This window comes from Corvus cornix, chromosome 1A (assembly GCF_000738735.6).
Source record: "Corvus cornix cornix isolate S_Up_H32 chromosome 1A, ASM73873v5, whole genome shotgun sequence".
NCBI lineage: Eukaryota > Metazoa > Chordata > Aves > Passeriformes > Corvidae > Corvus > Corvus cornix.
This window is the reverse complement of record NC_047057.1, coordinates 13,290,545-13,305,361: the sequence shown is the minus strand read 5'-3', so window position 1 is coordinate 13,305,361 and position 14,817 is coordinate 13,290,545. Positions and strand designations below refer to the sequence as shown.

Here is a 14,817-nt window from a genome sequence, read left to right as displayed (position 1 = left end):
AAACAAACAATTTTTTTAAAAATGGAAACAACCCCAGTATTTCCCCTATTTTCTCAGGCATTTTGATAGCAACCAATCATCATCCCAAACTCCTAATTTGGATACAAAAAAAGCAAATAAAATTGCTGAGCCACATGTAGACAGCAAAAGCTCACAAGCCAAGTATATATATATAGCTGCAGCTACGTGGGAGGCCCAATGAGGTAACCGTAGTGACTCCTTTGCATAATGCAGAAGTGCATAAATTCTGCCTAATCTTCAGACAAGCAAAGACAAGGCTCGAAAGGCTTTGTTTAAAGCACTACCAATGTGCAGCAAAATCTGAAACACTAGCTTCATTTTCCTGGAAATCTGGGCTCTCCCTGAACCTGCAGAAATAAAAAAGCAGCTTCCCCAGCTGCAGCAGTTCCATTTTTTGGTTTGTTTTTTTTTTTAATCATGAATGTTGTCCTCTGATTCTTTGAAAAAAAATTTTCATGCTCTGAGGGATGACAGCCTTTCCATGCAAAACAGAGCCCTGTCAGGTGTAGAAGGCCTGCAGAACCACCTGGCTCCAGGGGCCATGTTTACCAGGAAGAACACAGGTTACAGCTTTTGTCAGCCACCAGAGGAGACTGTGCCATTGCCAACTGATGACACCATGCTGAGTGAAAAGCAACCAAACCAATTTTCTTGTGTAACTGATATAACCCTTCCCAACATTTGATCTGCACACAAAGTGCTTCAAATCAATACAGCAGTGATCCCTTGCCATTAGAACCACAATATTTCACCCAAGTTCCCAGAAGGACTTAACTTTATTATGTAGTCCTAGAAACCCTTTAGTTACCTTCAAAATTTTGGGGGAGGGGGGGAGCTTCTAGATAAATTTTCTCCCCTTAACAGTACAAGACTGAAGTCACTGCAACATACTATGTAATTACATTGGTGTTCTTGACCTAAACCCAACCCCAGGTTTTTCTTCAGGCCTTGCCCACGTCAACATCTGCTTTGCTATCTTTCTGTCTACAGTCTTTCTAAACTATCAGTAGTCAGTCAACAACTCTTCAGTGCTGTGTGATTCAAACCTGATATGAACAGGATTACAGACAACACAGTTAGGATTTAATCTCATCATAGATGTGCTGGCATTAACAATTTCCAGAAAAACTTACTACTGTAAACACAAGATGCAAATTGTAAGACACAAGGCAATGGTACCATAAAAACAACAACAAAGGCAAAGGACAAAAAGTAGAAAAGTGTATTTTGCATTAATCTGGTTATTACCACTGCTTTGACTAAATATTGAAGACTTCAAAACTAGGGAATACTAACAAGACCTACAAAAATGGGAAATGCTAATGATGGGGTAACACAAATATATCCCTGGAGGGCAGAGTTCAAGAATGCAAATACACCTTACCTGCACAAGCTGTAAAAGATAATGAAGAACATCATCATCTTCTAAACTTTCCAGTTTTTGAACTGCCATTGCTCGGACATTTTCGTCTGAAAAGTTACAGTCCAGAAGTTGCATTGTGAGTCCAACATCTAAAGTGCTCTGATCCCAAGCCTCTTTTTTAGCTAGCAACTGGTATGTTTTGGCCACTATTTCTTGTTGTCCCCATTTCACAGAGCTAAGCAGCTTAGGATATGCCTTGGGGTGCTTTATGCTCTCATATCTAAAGTGCCACAACAGTTCTTTGTCCTCAGGAGAAAGTGGATTAAGTGGGTCAGTTGCTATGATCTCTTCAAGTTGCTTGCGAAGCTGGTTGGGCATTTCAGCTCGGGTCCTGTCCCCCTGGGGATCTGATGATATCCTGTGCTTGGGAAGGGCAATTGGGTGACAATATCTGTCCAGCACAATAGAGACAGCCATTGAGTTTTCTTTATCTGGGTTAGTTGCTGATGTGAGTTTGTCTGCATTGATACTCCCTTGTTCTTCCCCTTTACCTGGAATTTTCCACATGTGGAGCACATACTCCCCACTTCGAAGCAAGAAACGGTGATCTATCAACAAAAGATTTACATAATAGAGAAGCTGGGTTTTGCATTTTGCATCAGAGTTGGAGGAGTCGTGTGACTGAAGGTTTGTCTTTGCAGATGGTCCCTGTGCTTTGCCGCAGTATATCTGAAGATTCAGAAGTGCTCCTTTAGGCAAATCCTTGATTTTGATGTCAAACTCCAACCAAATATTCCACAGAACCTCCTCAGTAAAAGGCTTTGATGAAGTTCTTCTCTGTGAAAGGAGCTGCTGCCCATGTTGAATGTTAGCCTCTACAAACACAGTAAGATCAGTATTTCTTGGTAAAACTGGGATATCAATGCCAATTATTTTCACTCTGAATTTCCTATTACAATCCCACAAAGAGATAGTGAAGACTCTCTCATGATCTTTTCCATCTACTGTCAATTGTTCATGATACCCTGTAACTCCCGTACAGTCATCCACCAAAGGCCATTCTTCCTTCTGAACTTCGTCCTCATTCGGGTCAGGGGGATTGTCTAGGACAAGGTGAATTTCTTCCCCATTCTTAAGGCACTGTCTTATCCAGTGAAAATCTTTGATTGGTGTCTCTCCAGTAATGTACTCATCTCTGCCACAAATCCTGAGAACAAAATCCAGTTCACTATGATCTTCAGGAATGTCCATCAAAGACTTTTTCTTTGCCATTTTTGTGAAAAAGCTGTGGAGAATCATATCTGGAGTGTCATCTATTGACACTTTAATTTTCTGACTAGTTGTTCCTCTATGTATGATTATGAAAATGTTATTATTAGTGATCTTTTTAAATAAATATTCTGGGAGTGGCTTAGATGTAGTCCATGGGTGCATTGCATATAATTTAGGATCTCTGCAGGCTACCTCTATCATTCGTGGAGTGACTAATCTGCGCCGGGTAAATTCTAGTTCATCATCATGCACATTGCTTACATCAGTGACATCATAACCAATTAAATCGTTAAGTTGCCGCTGAAATTCCTGAACTTCTTCTGATGGTTTTTGCTTCTGGACAACATAGATCTTGCCTACCTTTTTCTGTAACACCTTCCAGTACAGTATGCAGTCCAATGTCTGTAATACTTGATGTTTATCATAAATTTCATACCACTGCCCTTTCTTCTGATACTGCAGAATAAACTGGTCCGGGGTGAATGCATGGTAGAAGTCTGTGGTTTGACTCATCTCTATTGCACGCATCCAAATCTGTGCCTTCATTTGCTCAACCGTACAGTTGCCAGCTATTTCGAGTAACATAATTTCTGGTGCTTTAGTATGTTTATTGCTTGTAGGTAAAATGAACTCAATGGATATCAGTTCCATTGATGAAAAACTACTCGATGTACAATGAGGTTTCATTCTTCTTCTCCTTCGTTTGTTTTCCTCTCTCATAACAACGGGCTGTTCATGATCCCCCAACTCCATGCCAGAAGAAACCTAGCAAAACATACAATTACTCGATCACTTTCTCATTCACATTTATCTTTACTCTTACTTTTTAACTTTTCATATACACTTTTTATATTTCTGTTTTCCCTCAATTTCTTGTCACAAATACCTGATTCACATAAACCACCTCAGATATAATCTACTCAATTCAATACCTAATATAAATAAAAAAACCCTCCAACCAACTCCCAGTGATTAAGTAATTAATGTAGAGGTTTTAAACATCCTGCCAGATTTTACTGGGAATAAGCAGTTTGAATGTGCAACCTCCATATTGATCTCTTCTTGCTTCTATTTGATCAAGCACTGATTCTTCTGCTGCCTCATCTGTTTTGATGCTGCTGATGTTAACATAAGTGGATTTTCATAGAAAACAAAAGACACACTCCTGTATATTAATAGAATGCAGTCCCACTGAGCTCCAGGAATGGCATAAAGTAACAAAATAAGCAATTTCTTTGCAGTCTGGACACATGTGAGCCTATTCCCAGTTTCCTCTGCCTCTCTTTTTAGTGATGAGGAATCAGGACTTCAATCTAAAAAACGCCCTCAGGATGCAAAAGTCAGGGACTATTTCTGAAGATATATTTAATGTGCATCTAAATTCAAGGCTAGTGTCCTTAGACGTGCTTCTTTTAAATAAATCAATTCACCAGACTGATAATATCCATCCATTTTCAAAGTACACACTGCCAGTGTGAACTATTAGTTTGTTACAGAAGAAAAATCTCCCAAGCTGATGCTGATTTATTACCCTATACATCAAATCACACCTAAACCACCAGTGAAACAATATTAAACATGAGTAGCCTACCTTATCAGCATTCAGTAAACAAAAGATATTGTTGCTCAGTTAATCTCCATTGACCAATACTAAAGTGGAAGTTATTCACTAAGAGCTTAGAAGCGGAAGGCAGTGCTGATCGAGTGCACTCACACAAGCCAAGTTACAGCAACATACTGAACTTCTTTTCCAAGCAACACTTTCTACACATAAAATCTTTTAACTGCTGGAGAAAAGTAAAGCCAGTATAATGATGCCTTAGCAGATAATAAAAGAAGCAGATAAAATATAAATGGCTAAACTCAAACAACATAGCATGCTAACTAAAATTCTTCTTTTGAGTTCCAGAAAGCAGCAACTGTGGACACGCCACCTCTGTAATTGACAAAGTACAAGGAAATATTACCTGCTTATAAAACAAAGGCTGAATTGCTGAAGATGATTCATTTGTTTAATTTTTGTAGTTCCTATTTTTTTAAAGGAAGATCATTCACACAAAAAATTTCTTTGTTTAAGCTGTTCTACTTTTCTTGCTCAGCCTCATATCCAGATGCAAAGGAAGTGCTGCACTTACCAGGAAGGAAGTTTTAACCAAGTTGATTATACATATGATTGCTCATTTTAAAAGAAGTCAGAATGCTTTTCCTGTTACAACAGTAAAAATATATCAACAGTACATCAATTTAACACGTATGTATAGAAGACATGCTTAGAGCCTTTTAAAAATAGCAAAGAATAACCTGGGTAATAAATTTAATGAATTCAAATAAAATATTTAAACCAAATATATTTTTGAGAGATTACCTTAAAAAGGAATTAAATATAAATACTAGATAAAAGACAACTAAATCTGCAATGTTTCATTATTTTTATTTTCATGGTGAAAGCCCTTTGAGGACTCCCAACTTATATTCACTAGAGTTTTTTAAGGCAGTCTCCATACATCACATAAAGATTGTATATGCCATGGATCTTGCATGGTAAAATCAGCAGCAGAACTGCTGGGCAGCCTTACACCTAATATCTTTAACTCATTCATTTATGATTACAAACACACAGTGAAACCCACTAGAAATGGCAACTTTAGATTCAGGAAGAAATTAAACCATAGACTTTCCACCCTAATTCTTGTGGTTAACTACAACCTGAGGAGCTGTTCTTTTAATAAAAAAAGATCCCCACAGGAAAAAAAACATTTGGGAAAACACATACAAAACAGAAAGAAAAGACAGAAAACCCTCTAATTTCATCCTTTTTCCTTATGACTTTTCCAGTGAAAATTGACATTTTGAAGAGCAACAAGCAGTACAAATCCTACAGTGGTAGATATCATGCAAAAATGATGACTCTTGAAAAGGAGGAAAAAATATGAAACAACTGAAAGGTTGTTTACCAACAGTGAAGTGCCTTTTTAAAAAATACATGCATGTGTCCTATTTATGAGACACATTTTTTATAAAAATGTGAAAAATAACCCCTCCCTCTGTATTGGCGAAAGAATCTGCAGATCTGCTAGCCAGCCTAATCCGACAGTCTCTTACTATCTCCAACATGCCAAGGTTGATTAACACTCTGCCAAGGTTAAAAAGCAGAAAATACCCTCCAACACTGACACAACTCTTGTCTCTCTGAGCATCGTTCTGCTTGTCAGCTAAGATATTTTCTTTTTAGAGGCTATTTTTCTTAGGAAGTCAGTTTGGGGAAAACACATCTTTTATCTTTTAAAGCCAGTATTTGAATTTTCTCAAGGTAGTGGTGAAGTTACCCTGAATATTTTGTTGCTGACACAAAAACTACCCATCTTGGCCAAGACACCTCCAAAAGCCATACTCCACCCACGTGCAGCCTGTCAGCATTCATCAGCCACAGCCTCTGTGGCATCTCAGCACTACACAGTGCATTCCTCTCTCATCTTGTGTAAATTCTAAAATGCAATATAGTCACGTATTTTTCTTAATTTAAACTAGCATTAAGGGTTTTTTCATGCCAACAGGCTATGTAGATTTTTTGCAAAGAGTCCTTCCACTAAAAGTCACTGTGCTACCCCATTAAGTAAACCTGGAGTCATTTCAGTTTCATTGGGTTCTGCAGATCTAGGAAAGCTTCCTGGTTTAAATGTCCTCAGCCTGCTCCTATGAGTCATGCACCTAAGGATTAATTCTTCAAACACATATACATACAAATAGCTCTTCTACCACTACTCCATAGATTAAGATCATCAAGACAAGCAAAGGCAGCATCTCTCCCTCATGCAGCAGAGAACTACCCTGCACACTGCCCAGATAATGCAATTGTTTCACACTCTCATCCACTTATAAAGGCAGGTAGAGCAACACCTTTGTGGGTTCAGATATTTCCCCACAAATTTCATCAGACACAACACAAAATGGGTGACACTTCTGTAGCTGCCTTGCCCTTACAAGACTGTCTTTTCTCCTGCATCCATTTGGGCTGTGACCTGTCATGTCTAGACCAGCCTGATCCAATCGCCATCTCCAGTTCTGCTCTGACCCCTTTTCCTCAGCTTCAGAAGGCAGTAATTGGCTTGGAGCGACGATTGTCTCTAATCTGACTCTTCAGTGATGCATTCTTAGGGTGACACCAAATTGTATCCATTTTCTGCTAATCCATGTGTTGGCAAAACCAGATTTCCTCATGCACATGAATCATAAAACTTTGATGTTTATAATGAAAAACAATTTCATGTTAAGCTCCTAAAACCTTTGTCATGCCTAAGCTTTACTTACAGTGACATTTCAATGTGTCTACTGCAACAACACCCCAAAACAAGAGAAAAAAAAAAATCACTCTTTTTTATTTCTAATTCTAATGAGCTTCATCAACCCTCAGTATCCCTATATTACAAGAACTGCTCTACACTGGTCCAAAAATCCTGATGGGGTCCAATGGAAAAGGAGGAGACGGGCCTGTAAAAAGTAACTAAGACAAGCAACCAGTCTTGCCTTTGTCTCCAGTTGTGTTCCTATCTCATCACTCAGGTCAACAATCTGATCATAACAAAACCAGCAAAAAATTAGGTTAATTTTCAGACGGATCTGTTCCTTTATCTGACTCAACACTTGCAGGAGTGGTAGGGCAGTGAGGGAAGAGAAGGAAAGGGAATGAAGCCAGCAGAGTTAAGCATAACTGAGACTGAAACATGACTCACAGCAGGATTAGGAGATAAACTAATGAGTAAAGCTGTTAAAAGATTTGAAAAAACTGCCTGAAAGGTGCTTTAAAAAGACAAAGTGGTATTATGATGTATTACTTAGCTACAAAAAATTCAGGATAGCTGTCAATCTTGACTGCTCTGTTAAGACTATGTTAGAAGTCTACCAGTTACTATCATGCTTATTCTATATTAGCTCCTGCTTCTGTTTTAATCCATCATGTGAAAACCTTATTTTAAAATTATTCTTTTCACTTTAGTGTGAACTCCTTCCCAGACAACTAAATTTTCAAGAAAATAAGCACTCTCTACCAGAGTAAAAATTACCTTGTGCATGCATCATGTAAATACAACACTAATGTTTACCTTCACACTTTTAGACAAAGTTCACTTGAAAGATAAATCAAAAAAAAATCAAAACTACCATGACAAGACTCAAAGTTTTCCAAGCAGCATGCTACAGCTACTTGCCCACACTGTTGTGTAGCAGGAGATGACTTTGCACTTGCTGGACAGGAGTATATCTTCTCTACTCCTACGGTAATCCAGTGCTAAACTTCACGGGGAAGACACAGCACTAACATTTCAAGCATGAACACAACAAAAAACCCCATTTCTCAGTTTCTTTGTCAGATCCTCTAGCAACTACTAGCTCTCATGGGAATTAAATCAGTGCAGGTTCCCATTAGCAAGTAAACATCACAGGTAATGCAGTCACATTCCTCATCAAAAAGTATATGAATCAGCAGATACAGCTTGGTCGGGAGGCTGGGGAGTCAACCAGACTGCTATTACAGCTGTAGCATTTTCAGGATCCCCTGCCTTCATCGCCTTTAGTTTCTATATGAGTTTCTATTTGGGGCTCCTTCTGGAACAAACAATAACTTCTAGCTGGTTCCGAAAATTCCGGTAAGAATTTCGGCAAACTTCTAGTTAACTGGGGTTACACAAGAGATCTAGTAGTAATCTCGAAGTAATCCACCTTGGAACCAACACTTTGCAGGGTTTTAAAACCCAGAGATCGCTGCTCTTGTTCCTGCCGGGACACACTCGTTATTTAAAAACTGCCTGTCCCGTCAGCTTGCGCCCGCTTTTCCAACACTGACTGTTAGCTGCGTGATCTAATCTACACCAGCAACCAACTCCTGAATGCCCTCAGCTATTATTTCAGAGGGTTTGTGGTGTGGAAAGGTTTTATGGTCTACATGTATCAGATAGACACAAGAAATTTGTTGGATGAGGAAATAGTTACTTATTGTTTAAAAGCGGCGTTGTAGCAGAGCTGACTCACTGATCTTAAGACTCGAGAGAACTTCTACCACTCTTTACTGCGATCCTTCATTTCACATCGTTTCATTCAACGTTCCAACAGCTTCCTTAGCGGGTTTGGCATCAAACTCGTTAACTCCTGTTCGGGCCATGACGTGAGGCGGGACCAAGGCCGCGAGGGACCGGGCAGTACGGGGGGTTCAGCAGTGCCGGCTGCGGCGAGGACCGCAGGGCGACCCCGGCCAGCCGCGCAGCCCTGCGGGAAAGGGCTCCGCGCACGGGAGATAGGAGACGGCGGCAGCAGGGGGCCAGGGCCGAGGCTGCCTCCCTCCTTCCCTTCCTCCTGCCCCCGGCCCACCGCCCGGGCCCAGAGATGGCGGCCGGCACCGCCCGCGGGAGGGCGAACCTTGCCGCGCCCGCGCCGCCGGGGCTCCCGCGGCCGGGGCCGCCCTGCGGCGGGCACGGGGCCGGGGCGGGTACGCCCGCGGCCGGCGCGGGGAGCGGAGCCGCGCCACCACTTGCGAGCCCGGGCCTCGGGCAGCACCGGCCCGGGGCGGGATCCGCCGCGACCCCCGCTGGCCCCCAGCACGGAGCTACTCACCGCAGCGGCGGCCCCGGCCCCAGACCCGGCCCCGGCTCCGGACAGGTGTTTCCCTCAGCAGGAAGCGGCGCGAGCCGGGGGCCGACGGGGAGGCTCCATGGCCGGCGGCAGAGGCAGCTCCGAAGCCGCCGCCAATCACACGCCGGGCAAAAAGGGAACCGGCTGCGGGGCCTCCCCGCCCCGCCCGGCCCCGCCGCGGCCCCGGGCACCCGGCCCCGACCCCGGCCCCGGCCCCGCCGCATCAGCCGGAGCGCACACAGACCCTCTGGCGGGGTGAAAGCACTACAGCTGCGGTGAGGCTTAGTCGCCAGCACAAGGCCCGCAGGACTTGTCCTGGTGTCAGCACAGGCAGCAAAACTTCCCTGGGCGCAGCTTCCTGAGGTGTTCCTTGCCCAGGAACCCAGAGCCGGCGTGCCCTTGGCACTCCAGCAGCGATCCCCGCCTGCCCGGCCAGCCCTGACAGCTTGTTTAGCCCCACACGTCAGGGCAGCGATGAATTAGTTTGTCTAAACTGCCCTTAAAAACCCTGGAGATGACCGCCTACTCCAGCGTGGTGGTCTTCTGCTTAGGAAAGATTTTCGTGCTGTCTGATTAAATGTCTCCTACAGATCAAGCATCTTGCTTGTCTTATTCCTCTTATGCAGTTTGGGGATTTTCTTCCTCCCTCCCCTCCAGCTACTTTCTTGTTTGAATTTGGTGTGTTACTGGTTTTCTACTATTTTTCCATCTCCAGACAGGGCAGTCCTGGATCTCTCTTTTTAGGTCATGTTCGTTAGACCTCCTGCGATTCCTGTAACTCGCCTCAGGTTCTTGCTAATTGGGCCACATTGTTTTTGGAAAGCACTGCTCAAAACTGGACATAGTAGTATTCCAGCTAAGGCTTTGCCAAGGCTGCCCACAGCAGGAGGATTAATTCGTCAGCCTTACGGTGCCAGACTCCAAATGCAGCTCAGGCATAACCATCCACATCCAATTCAAACAAACAAACAACTCCCCCTCACCACTCTTTCCCCATCCAGGCTGCTGTCTGTTTGGCTCTGAATGGAGCTGAGTGTTTCTGTCTCCACAGCTCTTGTTCAGAGTGAACAGCAAAACTCTTTCCATGATTATGTTGAGACTTTTTTTTGATCCAGACCTTGCAATGAGATTCACAGGTGAACTCTGTATGGCGCAGTGTGCACACACTTGCCCTGAAAGCTAGGCTGACATAAGATTACATCTTCAAGGAACACTCTACAAGACCATAAGTTGCCACAAAGACTATAAAAATTATTATGATTTTTCTAGGTACATGTTCTTACCTTCCATAGAAAGAAAATATCAGAAGGAAATAACTAGTATGTTATACATATAGATGCTATTACAAAAAGTTGGTTAATTGTTGCTATAGCATGGATGGATTCTTTTGACTGAAAAAATCGTATTCATGGTGTTAAGAATCATACCAGCCAGAAGCAGAAAAGAGAAACGTCTGTTTCAAAATGAATATCCATTGCGCTGAACTGTGTCTGTAAGGAATCATAAAAGCTCTGTACTGGCCTCAAGTTCCCCTTTACATGAAAACAGAGCAAAAACCTTCAACAATTTATTGTGATGTGTGTGCAGCATAGGGGAAACAAGGTGAAGACTGACTTCATGCTTGGTTTTGCCTGATACAATGGGTAATATCTGTCAAAGAAGTTCAGCTTTGCACAGCATTACTGAATGCTTTAAAAGATATTTAAAAGCCTTATCAAAATAGGAAGTCTTTTTTTGTTGTTGTTGGCTGGATCCCCAGATGGATCACTCCGGGAACACAAGTGTAGCCAGTTTGGCGACTAATCCTGTTAAAATCCGTGGACTTTATTTGGGGATGCACAAACATATGGAGATTTGAGCAGCTGAATAAAAAGACTCATTTGTCCAAAGACAGTTATAGAAGGGATAATTTACAGCCAGAGCAAATGACACGTTTCATGTTGATTTCAGCCAGAATTGTGTAACATTTTTAAAATAGCTATAAGTCAATATAGTGTTATTTGCAATGAAAGAATAAATTATTTTACACATTAAATTTGAGAAAGGTTGGTAAACTGAAAATCTTGCTCTCTTCAGGATTTAGTATGTTAATAAAATACTACATTTTTGCAGTTTATCTTCAGCTTGTCTATATACAGCTCAATTTTCTTTATTGCCTTTTCTGGCAAGTCAAGTAATACAGACTTTCCTGTAGGAAAGGATGCTCTCCTTATAGGTTGTATATTCTTTGGAAATACACATTTTAACATTATTTTCTCCCTGTTCTTTTCCAAATGTGACTTAAAACATTTCCCATCAATTATCATTTGGTTTGTTGGGTTTTTTTTAGTCAAGAACAGCCTGCACAATAAATTGAAATGCATATTTTACCATAGCAAAAACGGAACTTTGAAACAGTCAGGAATACCATAGCTTAATGAAGAAAGGTGAAGAACACAATTTGATATTTAAATGAAGCTGATTTAATCAAAATTAGTCATGCAAAGAAGCAATCATTTTGCTAATATAATCTTGTGGGGTGCAGTCAAAATGCAATTATTTTCTTTATCTACCAGCTGTAATAAAAATATGACAAGGAATTGCTGTAATGATCTTAAATGGGAGTTTTGGAGGTTGAAGAAATGTAAGATGGTATCTTTTGTATCCTCTGCACAGTCAAACATCAGTTTTTATGTCATTTAGTGGAGAAACTGCGATAAAGAATAACAGCCACATTAAATTCTCAGCAACAACTTTATATACTGACATATGCTGGATAGAAATGTTCTGTTATCATTGACAAACTGGGTTCATTGCAATTTAGGAAATAGTATCTAATAGTATGGGTTGGTTTTATTATCTATATTGCCAGCAGAGAAAAAGATTAAATGCAGAAACTTTGTAGGTCTTGTAACAACAAAGTCAAAGTCTGCTTGCCTAAACCCAGCAATAGCTACATTCAGTTTTGTAATTGTTTCTTTATGTAAAGAAAATGGAAAAACCCCATTGTATGATACATTGTGCATCCTGGTGGAATGATAGGTAGACTTCTCCCTTCTTGGAGAATTTATGAGCTGGAATTTTCTAATTGGGTTGTAAACTCTTTATGATGCATTCAGTGGAGGATTTAAAATAAATTGACAGAATCCTTTTATCTTGCAGCTCTGCTGTGAAAACTGATCATGTAAGTGATCAGTTGTATTAACATTACTGTTATTGATTTGTCCATATGCACGATCATATGGCAACTTTGGTATCAAAAATAAGCTTCTCTTCTTGCTATAACTTGCCAACAAGCAGAGGAGGAGTGAGCTGAATTTTAGTTTGGCTTTTGCATCATGTTCTAGGTATGGTAGCTGCTTGTGAAAGGGATGTAACAGATAGATAAGTGGTGCCTGCAGATCTGTCCTCCATTCACAGATTTATGTCATGGGAAAGGCAGCTCTACTGATACTGGGGAAACAGGAGGAGACTTTGGGGGAATAGGGGGATCCAGAAGAGCAAATTAAAGGTGGGCTCTTGCTGCACCCCTGTGTAGGCAGTTAAGTCCTCTATGAGATGTCTCCTATGTGAGCTTGTTTTCCAGGTAGAAGCTCGGTCCAGGGGAACCTTTTAAGGTCTGCTGGGCATGAAAGAAGCCTTGTGGCCAGATCCAGAAATGATCTCTGTGAACCTCTGTAGGCAGAGCAGAGTCAGGAAATCTCTAACAAGGAAAAGAGGAGTCTTTCCTATCTCTTTCCCATCTCCCTCAAGAAATACCCACTCTTTCCTTTTTCTCCTAATAGGTTGGTGCTCCTGGTGACTGAGATTTTGCACAAAATCCCTCACTTCAAACACCTTAAGCTCACAAACAGGAAACAGCAGGTGTTCAGAAGCTTTCTGAGACACATCTGCTGAAGACTTTGTCTCCCATTTTACTGATTTAGGCTGTTATACTTCAGAATAGGTATTTAAAGCACAGGGTGGGAGTACAAGCTGTTTCCTCTGTGCTACATACATACACACACACATCAGCTGAGACGTAAAACTCACATAATACCTCTTACCAGCTTGAATGCCTTTTTTGTTCTGTTCATGTGTGTATGAGTTTGTCAGAGAGAGATGTACTCCTCATGGTAGCAGAGTGTATGTAAACAGATCTTTAAGATCACTGGTTATTCTTAAGGGGTGGAGAAACTCAAGTTTTATGGCTGCTGACAGAGAGGTCTCAGTATTAGGTGGTGATGCAATATTGCATCATCTTGTGGTGTTGGGACATGACAGAGGAAATAAAAGAGGTCAGAAATAGAAATATAAAGAAAGGGAGTTCACAATTCCAACAAGGCCTCTAGTCTAATAGCATTATATTAAGTGCTCTTTAATATAATGTAGGGACAGGAATTCCTCACTCTCTGAAAGTTTCTGACACAGAAAATAATGAATCTAATTTTTTGATATGTTACGAGGTTTCTCTAGACAAGATCTCTGAACTGTGTTGCAGTGCTATCTTCCTGTCCTGATATTTATTGCTCTTAATCTTTGAAAATTTCCTCAGCTGTATATTCATTTGTTGGTGCAACCTTCAGTCTGTGAGGAGGTAAATATATTTGCATTGCATGGGAGTTATGTAAGGATAGACTTTTATCAGAGGATTTCTGTATTTTTGTTCTTGTACATGAGTAATATAAAATTCTTTCCGTTTAAATTACCTCATTGCCTCTCTCTGTATATTAAAGCAACATATCCTTTAGACAGAAAAGTGTTTCTTACCAGAGTTTCAGGCACCCCACAGGCAAATTGATCTGCTGTCATCATACTTAGGAATACTGAAAAGACATTTAAGGAGATCTATTTGTTTCAGAGAGTCTAGTTGAATAAAACTTGGCTCCAAAGAAAGCTCTTTCCCAGCCTGATCTTTTCTGGAAAAACACCCTTAATCTTCTCCAACAACTTTAAACTTCAAGAGGTGGCATTAGCAGAGTGTCCAGATCACCACATCTGAGGGGGTTTTGGGGACTGAATAACAGGATTTCATTCCAAAATGCTGAATCCATTCTACAGGAAGCCTGCGGGCAGGTCTGTTTCAGGAGGAGACTGGGGAATCCTGTCTGGGAGCTGGGAATCCTGTTGGGATGCTGGGTTTGCATCTGTGACAACACTCCATACACTGGAGGTGGTACCTCATCATAGTGGTAGCTTTGCTAAATAAACACCTGTCCTCAGATTGGAGTATAGAGCTTCTGTGTTTACAAACAAATCAAAGCCTTGCCAGCCAGCACAACCATGATGAGTAAAAGCCACTTTCAGACCTGGAACTTTGTATATTTGCTTCCTAGAAATGAAAGCTGAGAAAAGCCGTGAACCAAACTTCCACATGGGAAGTGTCAACCCTTACACACAAAATGAGGACAGCATTATGCTGTGGATATTAGTGCTTCATCGTGTGTCAGTCTGGTCGGTATAGATGGCTGTCCATTGTCTGTGTCAGCCAGGGGTGGTTAAAGACAAACATGGAAACATAGCCCAGATAAAACAGCTGGTATTGCCAAACATCCCATGTATTTTAGTATCCCGTAAGTTAC

The 14,817-nt window shown here is 41.3% G+C and overlaps 1 protein-coding gene across 3 annotated transcripts in view; it reads right to left on the bottom strand.

Annotated features, from left to right (window-relative positions):
• PIK3CG (phosphatidylinositol-4,5-bisphosphate 3-kinase catalytic subunit gamma) overlaps nt 1–9,439 on the bottom strand; it is a 35,391-nt gene extending 25,952 nt beyond the window's left edge. The window contains exons 1-2 of one of the 3 annotated variants that reach the window (XM_039570995.1): nt 9,260–9,439; nt 1,406–3,421 (exon numbers count right to left, since the gene is read on the bottom strand). In XM_039570995.1, the coding sequence (XP_039426929.1) occupies nt 1,406–3,409 (2,004 nt within the window). In that variant the 5' untranslated portion in view covers nt 3,410–3,421; nt 9,260–9,439. Of the gene's footprint in view, nt 1–1,405; nt 3,422–4,623; nt 8,660–8,680; nt 8,985–9,259 lie in introns of those variants that run through there. The other 2 variants (XM_010395628.4, XM_019283652.3) reach the window with 2 other exon arrangements.
• Nucleotides 9,440–14,817: the final 5,378 nt, after the last annotated feature.